The 15,478-nt window shown below is 44.0% G+C and overlaps 1 protein-coding gene and 1 long non-coding RNA gene across 6 annotated transcripts in view; one reads left to right on the top strand and one right to left on the bottom strand.

Moving 5' to 3' along the window:
- Positions 1 to 15,478, top strand: part of LOC137423490 (thymus-specific serine protease) — a 182,526-nt gene that overhangs the window by 88,606 nt on the left and 78,442 nt on the right. For all 5 annotated transcript variants that reach the window (XM_078774145.1, XM_078774144.1, XM_078774146.1 and 2 more), the window contains 2 exons: positions 10,927 to 11,027; positions 13,719 to 13,818. In XM_078774145.1, the coding sequence (XP_078630271.1) occupies positions 10,927 to 11,027; positions 13,719 to 13,818 (201 nt within the window). The remainder of the gene's footprint in view (positions 1 to 10,926; positions 11,028 to 13,718; positions 13,819 to 15,478) is intronic.
- LOC144891324 (uncharacterized) lies at positions 1,067 to 4,543 on the bottom strand. The gene is made up of 3 exons (XR_013622846.1): positions 4,405 to 4,543; positions 1,604 to 1,928; positions 1,067 to 1,406 (listed from the first exon to the last, which is right to left on the bottom strand). It is a non-coding gene; the product is annotated as an uncharacterized LOC144891324 (long non-coding RNA).

Here is a 15,478-nt window from a genome sequence, read left to right as displayed (position 1 = left end):
AGAATTTCTGTCCTTCGAAGGATCAAAGGTGCAATTAAAGTCACCACCGATGCACACACATTGGTCAAGATCAACTGATTTCAGGTGATTTATCATGGAGGTGAAAAAAGACTTTCGATCCCTGCTCTCACTGGGTGCGTACACATTGAAAATGGTGCAGCGGAAGTTTTGATGTACAAGCTGAAGGGAAATAAGCCAGCCTTTTATGACTTCATGAAAATAGCAAGACTCGAAAGCTAGACCTGGCTTTAGAAAAAAACCAACCCCAGCAGATGAGGCTGACAGATTGCTAAAATAGCATTGTCCTTTAAAAGTTTGGCACCAGTCATGGTCCACGTTAGGTGTGATGTGGGTCTCTTGCAGTAAAATAACATTTGCCTTTTTACGATCAAACAAGTTTTTAACTTGGGCCTGATGGAGGTGACTTGCACCCCCACCATTCATATTTAAGGTCGCAAAGGAAATATTTTGCATTCCGTGTTAATGAAATTGACCTGTGCTTGGGAACACTCTGTACCTGCTCGAGTAACAAACTTTCTTAATCTGTGGAATTGGGATCGTCAGGTCAAAATCCTCATGTACTTTGATTATTGACTTTGCGGTGCAAATGAATGCTGCCAAGTCAGGGAAATAGTCTTTAATTACGATGTCACGGTGACGATACGTTTCGTTAAAGGGGCTGTCACACCTTGACGATTTAGCCAGCGTATGCCGACGTATCAAAATTTATCTAAAACGCTGGCGTTCGCTGAACTATCGATGTTTTTTTCCAGTTTTGGGCATATAATAGCGTATTCATAACGAGTTGGACGTATGCATAACGTATTAGTAACGTACACAGAACGTTTCGATAACTTATAGATAACTTATACCAACGAATGCTTAGCGTGTTGTCGGCGTTCACAACTTTTGCCCAACGATAGTCTAACTTATGCATAGCGCGCGGCAGCATATCGCCGACGATCACGTGGCGTAGCCTATTAAAAGGCTGGCGCTCGACGATTCAAATCATAACCGCACTAGACATCGAAGTGTCAACAAAAAAGAACATTTTTTATTTGTTGAATTGTACATGTATATTGCAAAGTGCATAATTGAAAAAAAAGCTTTTTATACGATGTTCATTTAAAGAGGATTCTTACTGTCTCTGAGGTCCTTTATTGCCTGAACAATGCAGTAATACAAATATCTAAATCATCCTATCTTGCCACGGAACTGCGCCAGCTGGGGAGTTAACCCAGTGCTTGAGGAGATTCCTCTGTTTCTTTCCGTCCTTGGAGGCAGTGTTGGGGCCAGTTGCTGTCTGTGTATCCTCCAAGTGTTGTCCCTCTCGCCATGCTCCTGGAACAAGGTCGCGGTTCTCATTCTCCGCCCGGTCAAGCTGCTGGTTCTGTAGTCCTGGGTACCTGGAATTTGAATTTGATTTTATTTACTTATAAAGCGCACCTATAATAAAAACATATATTCTAATGCGCTGTACAATAAAAAGTAATATAATGATACATATAACATTTAAGGTAAATCATATAATGTTTGTAAGCATAGGCTAAAAGTTAAATTGCATTGTATACTGTATAATATATGCTATGTAAACATGAATTACCTGGTCCTCATGAGGTTGTGCAGGATCAAGCATGCTTTGACAATGAGCTTGACAGTGGAGGGGTGATGCTGCATGCTGCATGGATGCTGCTCGTCCTCATTACGGAGTTCCACCATGAGCTGGTCATACATGCCAAACTGCCGTCGCCTCCCGATCCATGGTCTCACCCAGTTCCTTCTCCGTTCACCTCTTCTTCTCCTGGCTCTATTGGCACGCAACTGGTACAGTGTCAAATCGATGAGGTCATGTTGATGTTGGAGGACAGCTAGTAGGTATTCTCGTCTCAGCCTTGCCGGATCCTCCATCTCTCGGATGACATGGACATCTGCGCACCATGGAGTCTGGATCACTGACGGGTTCCTCCTGTGAACCCCATTTATACCAATTCCCCTAAACGCTGCCAATACGCCATTATATGGTAGCTGTAAGTTAGAAACACGTTCAGTAAGTTCTGTGGTTGTCCGGAAGACGTCAAATACGTCTACATACGTCAATATGCGTTGGAGATACGTTACACATAGGTTCAAAGCACGTTACCCATAGGTTAGAAATAAGTTTTGGGTACGCTAGATATTATCTCGACGTATTTCGACTTACAAGTAACGTGTGTTGACATGTGTCAACGATCGCCTAACGTGCCTACAACGTATGGCCAGCATATGCGGAACGTGTGAGACATACGCTGGCATACGTCGAGAAATTTTGTGCAACTACGACGTATGCCAGCGTGCTTCAGCGTGCTCTTAACGTATACAAAACTTACCCATAACGTATTCGACGTGTGCCAGCGTATTCGCCAAATTTTTCATATGTCGGCATACGCTGGCTAAAACGTCAAGGTGTGACAGCCCGAGTTGAGGGGATACCTGTGAGTGACCTGTCACCGATTGTGACAGCTCGGTTGCCTCAATGTCATCCTCAGACTCAGACACATCAGATAACATGTCGTCAGGTTCTGGGGGTATTACCTGCTGTCCCGCGATCCTATCCGGTGGCACCTTCACAAGTTTCCCAAGGTGTTCCCGTGAGCACTCGTTAACACTGGTGGATATTTTTTGTATCTGGGATTGGAGCTTCGGTTTGAGATCCCAGCAAACTTAGATTTACTGGCCCCGTTTGTAAAGTGGGAACGTTTATTGAATCCTTAGTCTGCTCGGTATTTAAAGGGGAACAAGCGGAAAACCATTCCCCAGCTCGGAACTGGTAGTAATTTTACTGGAGGTTTCGCACTCGGAAACTTCCAGGTGAGAGGTACAAATTATATTTTTAGGCTCATTTACATAATGAGACTCGTTAGTATCGTTGGCAACGGTATTCATATACTCAGTTAGTGAGGGAATGTCGGAGGGACACTCGAACACTTGTGCACCGGGAATGGTGCCGCCCATGACTGCCTTCTTTGCAGCACCAGCGAAATTGCTTAGCACTGGTGCTCTTCGCTTTTTAGAATACACTATGGATTCTTCATTCATGGGTTCGGGAAAGGGGGCAATGCTAGTTGTGTCAGTCACATCGGTGGGTGTCATCACATTGGAATCGGAGAGCACCGGTGTGTCAGACAACTCAGTCGGGGTGTCAAAAGGTACGGTCGGGATGTCAGAAGGTACGGTCCGGGTGTCAGAAGGTACGGTCGGGGGGTCAGAAGGTACGGTCGGGATGTCAGAAGGTACGGTCGGGGTGTCAGAAGGTACGGTCGGGGTATCAGAAGGTATGGTCGGGGTGTCCGAAGGTGCGGTCGGGGTGTCAGAGCGTACGGTCCGGGTGACAGAAGGTACGGTAGGGGTGACGGGAGATACGGTCCGGGTGTCAGAGAGCACGGTCTGGGTGTCAGAAGGCGCGGTGGAAGGATTGGCATTTTTACAATCTCTTTCGTTATGTCCCGATTCACCACACTTTGGACAAGAGGTCTTAGGACAAAACCTTTTAACGTGTCCGAATTCTCCACAATTAAAGCATGTTAAGGAGGCTGAGGAAGCATACATGTGGTATTCCCGATCGTCCAATGATACTTTGAAGGATATATTTAAACCCGTATTGGCTCCGCGATCCGGTAGAATCATGTACACTTGCCTCCTAAAGCTCATTACGTGTTTGACACGATCGCTGCAACACCCGAGTGGAATCATTGAGATTCGTGAAACAATTTTGCCATAACGAGACAGAACGAATAGGACTTTCTCGCCTGGCATGAACGGTGGAACGTTGGATATTGTTATCTTGGTCGCCGGCGTATCCATAGGGGATACCGTAATATAATGACCCCCTTTTATGGTTAGACCGGTACGAACGACGTCATGAACGAACTTTTCTTCTGACACGAAGACGACAAATTTCTGGTTCATTCGTGATTCCGCTCAAACATTACCGTCTCCTATGATGGATCCCACGGCAAGGATAATGTCCTCAATAGGAGCTCCTTCAGGCGGAACACATGGGAATGCATGCTTACGTGTTAAATTTTCGAACGCCTCGTAACGAGAGCGTGTATTCGCCATACCAGCGAATTTCCCCCCCCCCCTCCCCCCACTTGTCCGAACCGGACAAGAAGGTATCAAACCTAAATAATCGAACTAAAGTAAATAATAAACGCACATTATAAGCACAAAAATGGCTTACAAAGTACCGTCAAAGCCAGTAGGCCGCACCCCAAAATGGGCCCGCTCTCAATCCTCTCTCTCTCGAAGACAAAGGTGTGGAACGGATGAAAACAAAATGCCAAAGCACACAGGATGGAAAAGCAGAGGGAGGGGGGGGGGGGGCAGGGGAGGGCAGGAGAGGAGGAAATCTCACAACGGACTCACCACAACACAGAGCAGTTGCTCACAGCCGCCTTGACGCCACGCTCAACACAAAACGGCCTGCAGGGGGCGAGAGAGAGAGAGAGAGAGAGAGAGAGAGAGAGAGAGAGAGAATGTGTGTGTGTGTGTGTGTGTGTGTGTGAGAGAGAGAGAGATAGTGTGTGTGTGTGTCTGTTTGTGTGTGTGTGTGTGTGTGTGTGTTTGAGAGAGAGAGAATGTGTGTGTGTGTTTTTTTTTAAAGAAAGAGAAGAGAGAGAGAGAGAGAGAGAGAGAGAGAGAGAGAGAGAGAGAGAGAGAGAGAGAAAGAGAAAGAGAAAGAGAAAGAGTAAGAGTAAGTGTGTGTGTGTGTGTAAGAAAGAGAGATAGAAAGAGAGAGAGAGAGTGTGTGTGTGTCAACCAGCCAAAAGGCAGGGGATATCCTATATCAGATCCTTCGTTATTATAGTTAATATTGTCGTGTTCCTGGCGATTAAAATCTTTACCAGGAAAAAGATTAGCCGAGCAAGCTTTAACTCCGAAGGTGTTTAGTTCAAATATGGCAGTGTTCATACATGCCTGGAGGGAGGAGGGTAAGGAGGAGGAGGGTGAGGATGAGGAGGGTGAGGATGCTGAAACTCACTTACCTCATGGATCCCGACGGCAGCCTTCAATCCTGTGGAAATTAACTCAAGCGGGAATGGGTTTAAAATGTAAAAATAAAATAACTGGTTTATTTAACGGAACCCGATAACAAGGAAATGCGCCAGTTACTAAATAATGTTCCTAAAATGGAGCGCTCCTACACCAGACTTGCACACAGACACAGGAAGGAATAAACTGGAAAAATAATGGTGTGGGATTATCGTGCACTTAGCTGCAAGCGACTTGAACCTTGTCCAAAATCGTCCAGGCCCCCCGTCCCCACGCGGGGAGAAGGCCGCAGTCTACTCGGTTCCATGCGCCGCTAGGCCTCACCGGTGTCTCGCCCAACCCGGCCTCGTCACGCTCCAGGGACAAGCAGCGCTCATCCACCCGTCGTTTCTGACTGGAAAAACTGCCGCTCTCCGTCTATAAAACTTAGAACGTCTCCCGGTGGCGTCTCCGATCGCTGCCTGGGGCCCGCTGTCCTGGTATCGTTTTCTTGCGAGGTCCGAAATGTGGGCCGCCTGTCGGCCTTTTACCGCCCGTCGTCCGACGTCATCGATCCTCCCTTCCAATCAGTCTGGCGCCTCTCGACCTCTAGAATGTTCTTCTGGCGTCAGTCCCTCACCATTGGCCAAGCGCTTTGCGTTCTCCTTCTTCGCGTTCTCGGCACTCTGCTTCCCCCTCGGCCTTCCTTCCACCAATCAGCGGCCAGCTTCTTGCCCCTGGCTTGACCAATCACGAGTCCTTCCCTACTCTGCTAATCGGCGGCCTTCGTCCTACCTCGTGTCTTCCTATTGGTGGTGTCTTGTCCAATCGCTGCCCCTCTGGGTGTGTCCATTGCCTGTCTGCTCGATGTTCCATCACCATGCCGGCGCAATGCATGGGTGCGGAATTTAATTAGTATGTGTGTATGTAGCTATTGGGCCTTTCCTGCTCTACATATCTAGTGCATTGCCATACGGGACAAAGGATAGATCACCAGGTCTCACACACAGGGGAATTAGCATAATCCCTACTCTATTTAACACAAGGCCATCCTCGTAGGATACACTTCCGCGAACAAACCGCCTAAACAAACTTATTACATGTGGGGTTCCTTATCACGACAATCGGAACATGATAACTGCACAGATCTACCTGATATATATACCACTCCACCCCAAAATTCATAACAATATTGACTGACAATTGGTCTTAACAGAATAAATGAAAGTTGAATACATTTGAGAGAAGATAAGATGTGTGTGGGGGGTTTAAAAGAAAGAATTTTAAACTTCATTTCCTTATACCCTCTCGTGCGACGTTGTGGACGTTACATTGGGGATAAATAAAGTTTTCCTAAATTCATGGAATGAGTGGTCCTGCATTAGTGAAACCCATCACATATTCGTCCTTTTGTATTTTTCTTTCGGCCGGTGTGACACATTCCTAACCAGGCATAGGTGGGTTGACTTTTCTGATGCCTTTGGAAGAGAAATTATATTTTCCACTCTAAATTTTTTGAAAAATGAAAAACGATTACAATCCCTCTTGTACATTTTTCCCTCAAAGTTCGACATAAATAATTTACTCACTGATCTGTTGATTATTATAGCCATGTGTTGTCAATATTTACCTTTACGAGGAATGTCTAGCTCTGTCCAACTGGTTAAGTATTTTCGATAACAGCTAGTTACTGTTGACGATGTTTTTGGGTGTGTGTGTGTGTGTGTGTGAGTGTGTTTGTGTGGGTGCGTGTGTGTATGTGTGTGTATGTGTGTGTGTGTGTGTGTGTGTGTGTGTGTGTGTGTGTGTGTGTGTGTGCGCGCGTGCTCTAATAAGGCTCTTTATTGTGAATGGACCTTTATTTTCGGTCTGTTTCTTATTAAGCTTTCTTTTGTATGGGTCTGGATGGTTTGTTTAGTTCTTTGTTTTGTACAGCTTTTGTACATTTCCATGTTTTTTTCTGGGTTTTCGTTTTTTTAAATATGTTTTTAATTTTTGTCTTCTTGTCAACTGGACATACATGTATTGCATCTCCTCTCTCTGCTGGGGAACATGGGTCGTACTTTATGATAGAGCACATGCTTGTCATGATGATGACACGGACAGCATGGACTCAAAATAAGAAAACTGCCTCTGGGGCTAGTTTTGCAGTCCATGATGATAGTTTGTAATTTTATTTATTTATTAACAGTCATGTTGCTTGTAATATATTGTCAAAGTGAATAATTTTTTTTGCTGTTATGTCCTGATGGGATTCTAATTCCTCCAGTATGTGGATGTCAGCAATGTTCCATGCACTGTACACAAACTAAATGTGCATATTACAAGCGAGGAACTCTTGGTATGGTATTAGGATGGCTGCCCTTGGAAAACTGTTGAATCACTAGGGCATGTGCTTGTGGGAAAATGAATTTTACTCGTACAAATGAAGAAATTGTTTGGTTTTCTGTGTGTGATTTTGAACCTAAATAAGTACATGGTGAGTAAATACTGTTGTTGATGTGTGAATTTTGTTTAAATTGCAAACTGGCTTACAATGTATGAGGACTGCACATCTCATCAAGGCCTGAACACTTTATCCACATGCTTTTCTATTACTTCGGTCATATCAGCCAATCGGCCCAGATGCACCAAGCTGGATTGAGGGCCTATTTGCACCTTTACCTAGCTTGATTTTCTTCGTCCGAGGTCGAACGAGCACTCCAGATTCCTCCACCCACTGAGCCACTCAATGGTGACTTAGAGCAGTTGATTGTGCTCAATGGGGGTGGGGTTTGTCCATGAACGCTAATGTCTCGCCATGTCTATCCTTTGTAGGGCTCATGAGCCCATACGGCTTATTGATTGTGGTGAGCAACTCGAAAAATTCAAAAGAGACCCAGTTCATTTGTGTATTCAAGGAAGAGTCGAGGGTGTACTGTGAGCATGCAAACATTTTATATACAAACTTGTTCACTGATGCCGAAATATGCGTCTCGTGTTTCGTATGTACGGAAAACTACAGGCAGTTCCTGGTTTACCAACAACCGGTTTGCGACCATCCGTTCTTACGAACATGATACTTTATAATCATGTTTCCGTCTTTCGAACGTTCGATCCATTCATACGAATGGCTTTTTGAACATACCCATGAGCTCAGTGCTAAATGCAGGAAATCGAACCTAGAGTGTTAATTATCCAGTCACACCATAATTATACCTCATTCACATGGGCTAACACTCTTCTGCCATTTCACACGTCATCCTCTCCACGGGTTTCCTTGCCACACAACATAAAGCATTCTCCCCACGGGGTTCTTTACCTGCACAAGAGACACCGATGCTCACTCTGCTTCACCATAAACCACTCCAGCTTGTTATCCCTCATCATCCCTTATACTACACACATTCAATGTACCCAAATGTATTCATTTTTTATTTTAAAAGTACATTTAATAACATTTTAATGTAAATAAAATAGGGTTTTTTGAACATATAGGAAATCGGAAGCTCAAATGTGAGAAAACAAACAATGCATGGGCAGCACGCTGAACAGCGGAATGCAGGGATTCATTGATGTCCCATGATGCATCTGGCGTTTTTGGCTGCATCATACTGTACTGTACAGTATTTGTACACGTTGACATCCCCCAGCTGTTTTGCTGGTGTCGATTGATTGCCCAAAACAGATTTGCATGTACATGTTTTTAGGCTTTATTATTATTAGGCTTCCAGTGAGGATCCCACTGGAAGCCTATTGTTCTTGTAAGGATTATTATTATTCTCATACATTTTGTGGAGACGATTCTGAGAAAACCGTTATAGCTTGCTCAATGAAACTTTAGCTCGTTATAGATGGCTCGTTAGAGATACCAATGTAACTTAGTGCATCATGAATTTTGTTTTTGCAGTTTTGACCTATATTGGCTGCCATTGCCTATGATATAAACTTTAAACATCTTCTTTTGCAGAACCGCTGAACGGATCAATGTAAAATTTTACAAATATGATCACCTCGCCATGGGGATAAAATTTAGCGAAAGAAGTAGTCATCAGTCATGTGGTTTGGCAGCCATATTGGATTTAAAAAAAACTTTAAACATCTACTTCCCCGAAACCGCTTATCTGATCTATACAAAATTTTAAACACATGTTTACATTGCGATGGGGGAAAATATTTGCAAACTATGACATCATCAGTCATGTGGTTTGACCTTCATCTTGAATTTAAGCAAAAAAAAAAAAAAAAATCCCCCAGAGTACCTCTTAATGGATTAATGTAAAATGTCATACATATAATCAACTACTGATGTAGGAAAAATATTTGTAAACTATGACGTCATCAGTCGCGTGCTATGGCGGCCATCTTGGATTTAAGGGAAACCATTAAACATCTTTTTTTTCCAGAACTGCTGAATGGATCAATGTGAAATTTTGTATGGATGATTAACTCCCTATTAGGAACAACGTTTCTGAACTGTGGCATAATCAGTCACGTAGTATGGCGGCCATCTTGGATTTAAGGGAAAATAGATTGAAAATCCATATCTCCAGAACCACTGAATGGATCAATCCGAAACTTCATACGTATGATTGACTAAACATGAGGATTTTTTTTTTTGCAAACGATGGCATCATCAGTCACATGGTATGAGGTTGTCTTGGATTTAAGGGGAAAAAATTGAAAATCTATATCTCCATAACCACTTAACCGATCCAAACCAAAATTTACAGATATGATCGACTACCCATGAGGAAAATTTGTTGAAAATGATGATGTCATCAGTGGCATGGTATGGCGGCCATTTTGCCTCGTAGCCTATCATCACTGCTTGCAGTTGTAGTTATTATTATTACTATATTACAGTATGTATTTATTGCATCACTTTATTCATTTTTTTATAGGTGCATGTAATAACGTGTTTATGTTATAAATAGGGTTTAATTTGCGTTTGGGAGCCAATTAATCACTTATTACGTGTATTTAAAGGGGATGTATTGTTCCCGTTTACGAACATCAGGCATACGAACAAATTTTCAAGAACACATTGTGCTTGGAAACCGGGGGACTGCTTGTATTCCTTAACAGGCTGCTAAGAACACCACAGTAGATGGACTAGGAGAAGCACAGGACAGAAATACCAGCTACGGCTGGTATTTGTGCAGGCCCATGCAGGCACTGTGATGCTCTTTATAGAGTAAACGGCTCTGCAACCCGGCTGGGGTGAGGGTAGAGGGTTGGTGAGGGGGGATGGGTGGAGATGAGGAGTGCGAGAGCACGCCACACCAATGGGTTGCCCTGTTCTTGAACAGGAGAGAGGTGGAAGAAGCGATTTAAGCAGGTCCTGCAGCTTGGCTCAACGTGCCGCACATACTGGATTTGATTCACACTACGCTCTAACGTGACCTTTGGACAACCAGACTGGTGCCTCCACCGTGGAAATGCAGCCCTTATATGGGCACCCAAGATGCCCCACCTTGTGACGTCACCCAACCCTGTCTGTCCTGCACCAATTGGTGGTTTGGCCTAAAGTCATTGGCAAATTCCTCCCTTGAGCATCACGACTTTCTGAATGTTCGAGGCTCAGGCCTTGGCGCCAAAACGAATGCCTCTTTGGCATTGCAAGGACCGATTCCTCCATAAAGCACATCTAGGACTGATTACAAAGGATAGAGGGTTTCAAGGGAGAAGCGGTTTTTGACCCAAATATTAGGAAGTGAAGACGACAACTTGTTATACAAATATTGATGTATAATCCTTTATCACAACTACATTTCCTCACTATTGTGCTAATAAATTTACTAAGGGAATAACTATTTCTAAGTTATACAATCTTAACCCCGAGAAGCCATTTCCATATCAATACCTTTTTCATTTTTGACATTTTCCTTTTTTTAATAGTAATTCTAAATTTTATATGTATCCCATTTCTTTTAGAACTGCTGATAAGAGGTAATTCTTATCGTGATATACAACCACAAGCTATACAACAACCACTGGATCACTTTGACTTCAACTGTGACAAGACAATTCCACAGGTGTGGTGTCCAATCAAGCTTGTTTTTATCCCACATTCAATAACAATCTCCTGTGAGCTCTCCTTCCTCACACTTTCTCTCTTTTGAATCTCAAACCTGCTTTTCTCTAACCCCTTCCAACATTTTCATCTCTGATTCATCTTCCTTCCTCGTAATGTTGTTTGAGGGTTTGTCAAGCACTGTGCTTCATTCCTCAATTATAAGAATGAAACAGTGTTTCAGCATTATTGTTGTTTGGAAGAGGTAGAAAATTCTGAAATCAACTTTGTAGATATACATAAATGAGTACATGTTGCAACAGGTCAAATTGATAGCAGACTAACAAAACTTGCACGAATTTCATCCAATGCATATGGTAGCATATTGATAAGGTAGCAGGGTAACTGCTTTTCAGATACCTCTGGGAGTGACACCCCTGCCCTATGTGAGTCCCGGTCATATCTGGCTCTGGCTGATAGTACATGGTATTAAACTTGTCCAGGGTAACGGATCCCGAGTGCCTTGTGGGGGAAGCCTCTTCAGGCTAAGGCTATGAGAAGGACACTCAGATATCAAACCACACCTGCAGGTCAGCCTGGGCAGCGCTACATCGTGGATAAATGTGCCCATGAAAATCAGTGGTGGCACCGATTTAGGCATCACTGCACAGCAGCTGCAGACAGCTGTGTCCACTTTGGACATCACGAAAGCCGTCATCATACCGACGAATTGGCCAGTCTGCTGTGCCTATGTGCATCAGACTTCACATTGCATTTACTGCACCTGCAGCCAACGATGCTCAAAGGAATAGAGAGTGGGAGAGGGATAGCACACACCTCCATCACTTTAATCGCTTCTCTGTGCAGGTTTTCCCCTTCATTGGTTCCTGCTCACCTGCTCAACACCCATCTTTACCGAAGTCCTGCTGCGAGGGAGGAGTGATGTGGAGGATAGGCAGAGGATGCTGCTGGGTGTCCCTAGTCACGAGTCCACACAGATGGCGGTCCAAGTGTGATGGTCGTTTTGTCATTGACCAGGAGCAACAGTGACATTCGTATCCTGCTTGAGCGTCAGAGCAGCCCTCTCCAGGGGTAGCACTGTTCTCTCCACATGGAGGAGATAGAAGGCAACGTCTCAAGCCTGCTACAAAGCTCAACACTCAACAGCTTAAATGCAGCAATGTGCAATCATAGCTTCAGCATCATCGCAATGCCACTGGAGAACAATTGGATCTACCTACTACCAATGCTGGAGTGGGATCGGCTATTTTACAAGACATCACCTTCAGGGCAGCTTCTGACATTCTCCGTTTCGTTAAGCATATTCACAAAGACTAGTTTGACGAGATGCCCCCCCAGATCAACAGCTTACTTAACTCCATGTGTGCGGCTCTTTGCTGGATTGACAACAGAGGCTTAGTGAGCAAACGCTCTTCTCACCTGCACCTTAGGAGACTCGCTCAGTCAAGACTACATTCCATAAAAGACAGCTGGTGGGCAGCAAGAGTGGAATAAATTAATGAGGCAGCCGACACAAAGAATTTCAAGCACTTCTATGCTGGTTTAGAGGCAGTCTATGGACCGTCCTCTTGCGGTTATAACCTCACTCCGTACCTCAGATGGCCAGTACCTCATCACAAATCCAAACAAGAACCTGGAGCGCCATGCTGAACACTTTAATGGTGTCCTCAATTGCCCCTCCTTCATCTTGGATGCGGCCATTGACTCTCTTCCCCAACGGCTTATAGTAGAAGATCCCTCCCACTTTCCAACTAAAATAGAGACCACCAGAGCTATCAAGGAGATGTCTTTCTGGAAAGGCCCCTGGTGATGATGGTATCCCCTCCGAGGCTTTTAGGTTTGGTGGTACCAACCTCCTCACCCAAATGACCCAACTCTACAATGTCATCTGAATTGAGAAGTCAGTACCCCAGGTCTTCAAAGATGCCACGATTCTTCCCCCGTACAAATGCAAAGGTGATAGGTCGTGTGTCATCAACTACCGTGGCATGACCCTACTATCTATTGCCGGGAAAATACTTGCCTGCATCATTCTTAATCGCATGTCACCAACAATTGTCAACAGCATCACCCCAGGAAGGCAATGCGGCTTCCTTGCTGGACGTGGCATGACCGATATAATGTTCCCCATTCGTCAACTTCAGGAAACATTACAATCTATACAGGGTCTTCGGTGACCTTACGAAAGTGTTTGATCTGGTCAGTAGAGAAGGCCTGTGGAAGCTACTGTACAAGGTTGGCTGTCCCATTAAGTTGATCAACTTCATCAAATCCTTCCACGATGGTGTGGTTGCTCGTGTGAGGGACAGTGGATGCACTTCTGAGTCATTTACTGTTACCAATGGCACAAAGCAAGGCTGTGTCCTAGCTCCACTACCATTTAGCATTGTGATTTCCTCTATGCTTCATGATATTTTTAAAAATTGCACCCATGGAATGATGGTCCAGGCATGTGCATCACTCCCTTAGGTAGCTGAAAAACAGCTAACCTGCTACCATATCAATATATACAACAATGATAAAGTGAAATACAATCTTGTTTAGTGTTTTATTTTCTTTGTCTCTGTCTCCATCTCCGTCTCCGTCTCCGTCTCTGTCTCTGTCTCTATCACTATCACGGTATTGCGTTGACATTTTATATTGCATACCAATTTTGTGAGTTGTCAGTATCTTTTTCACTGTGCATTTGCAGAGATTTTGGGTGAACACTAACTTCTGGAATCAACGATGTGGACCTGTATTTTTATACATTGGGGGAGAATCCAAAGTCAGTCACCTAAATGCCCTCTATGGTAAGTTCTTTTTTTCCTCCTGTAGGGGTTTTAATGGGGTTGGGAGGAACTTGATTGTTTTGTGCATTTTAGTAAAGACGGAGTCTATAAACAAGACGGCATTTAACAATGCAGAGCCTAGAATAGAGAGAACGTAGAGAGAAGAGTAAATCAGAGAACCTCCTGGAGTCTACAATCTGTCATCCTGATGTCTTGCAGGCAGGGCGAGGCATCAATGCATGTGCCGTTCCTTTGGTGGATGTTAAATCAGGCATCCCATCTGCCAGCATTAGTTGGTGGACATTAAAGATCCATCGATGTCCTTTGCGAAGAACCCTGAAGAGTAATTAAGCTAGCACTGCCACCAAGAACAAATTCCAAATCCCTGTCCTAACCTACAAGAGGGTATTGCATCAGTAACAAAGCCGTGCCAACATCCATTGCTGCTACTCATAGCCAAGCGCTGCATATGGGGAAGATCGAAGAAGATCATCATACTGAAACCGAAGGATAAGGAATGCTTCAGGGCGAGGCTCAATGTACATTTTTTTTAAATCCCTTAGGACAGTGGTTCGCAATTATTTTTTAGTCTCAGTGATTTCTTTCACAAAAGGCACTGAATTAAAATTTTATATTCGATTAAAACACGTTTTTATAATTCAGAGACTTCACTTACACGACCGGTCAAAAGTTTTGGAACACCTCAATTTTTCCAGTTTTTATTGAAATTTACTCAGTTTAATGTCTCAATGTACTCTGAAATTAAGCATATAACAAATAAACGATTGGAGATAAAAAAGAAATCATATAATTATTTTGTTTAACAAAATTTTATTTAAATTTTTGACTCAGCAAAGTAGCCACCTTTTGCAGATACAACCGCCGAACACACTTGTGGCATTCTTTCTACAATGGAAATCAAATATTGTTCGGGAAGTTCTTCCCAATACTGTTGCAAAAGTTCCCACAAATGTGTTGCACTTGTAGGTTGCTTTGCTTTCACCCTTTTGTCCAGTTCATCCCAAACCAGCTCGATGGGGTTTAAGTCTGGAGACTGTGCTGGCCATTCCATGATTTGAAGCCGACCGTCTTGTTCTTTTCCTCGAAGGTAGTTTTGACATAGCCTGGAGGTGTGTTTAGGGTCATTATCTTGCTGTTGGGTGAACCCCTGACCAACTAGGCGTATACCAGAGGGTATTGCATGGCGCTGCAAAATGCTGTGGTAGCCCTTTTGGTTCAGGGTGCCAGTCACTCTGTGCAAGTCACCGACTCTGGATCCAGCAAAAGAGCCCCAGACCATCACGCTTCCTCCTGTATGTTTGACAGTTGGTGTCACACACTGAGGAACCATCCTTTCGCCTACTCGACGGCGTACAAAAACCCTGCGTGATGAACCAAAGATTTCAAATTTTGATTAATCGGTCCATAAGACCTTCTTCCAGTCTTCAGTCGTCCACTGGTGGTGCTTCATGGCCCAAGCAAGCCTCTTTTTCTTATTTTGCCATCTTAGCAATGGCTTTCTTACTGCCACTCGACCTGTCAAACCTGCAGCTCGAAGTCTTCTCTTCACAGTTGAAACTGAGACTTGCTTACATCGACCAGTGTTAAGCTGTGCTTGAAGCTGTTGTCCTGTGAGCCACCTATCACGCAAGCTGTTGACTCTCAGAACCTTGTCTTCTGA

Source organism: Myxine glutinosa, chromosome 3 (genome assembly GCF_964187855.1).
Source record: "Myxine glutinosa chromosome 3, kmMyxGlut1.1, whole genome shotgun sequence".
Lineage (NCBI taxonomy): Eukaryota > Metazoa > Chordata > Myxini > Myxiniformes > Myxinidae > Myxine > Myxine glutinosa.
The sequence above is the reverse complement of the archived record's forward strand: the minus strand, read 5'-3'. Positions and strand labels throughout refer to the sequence as shown.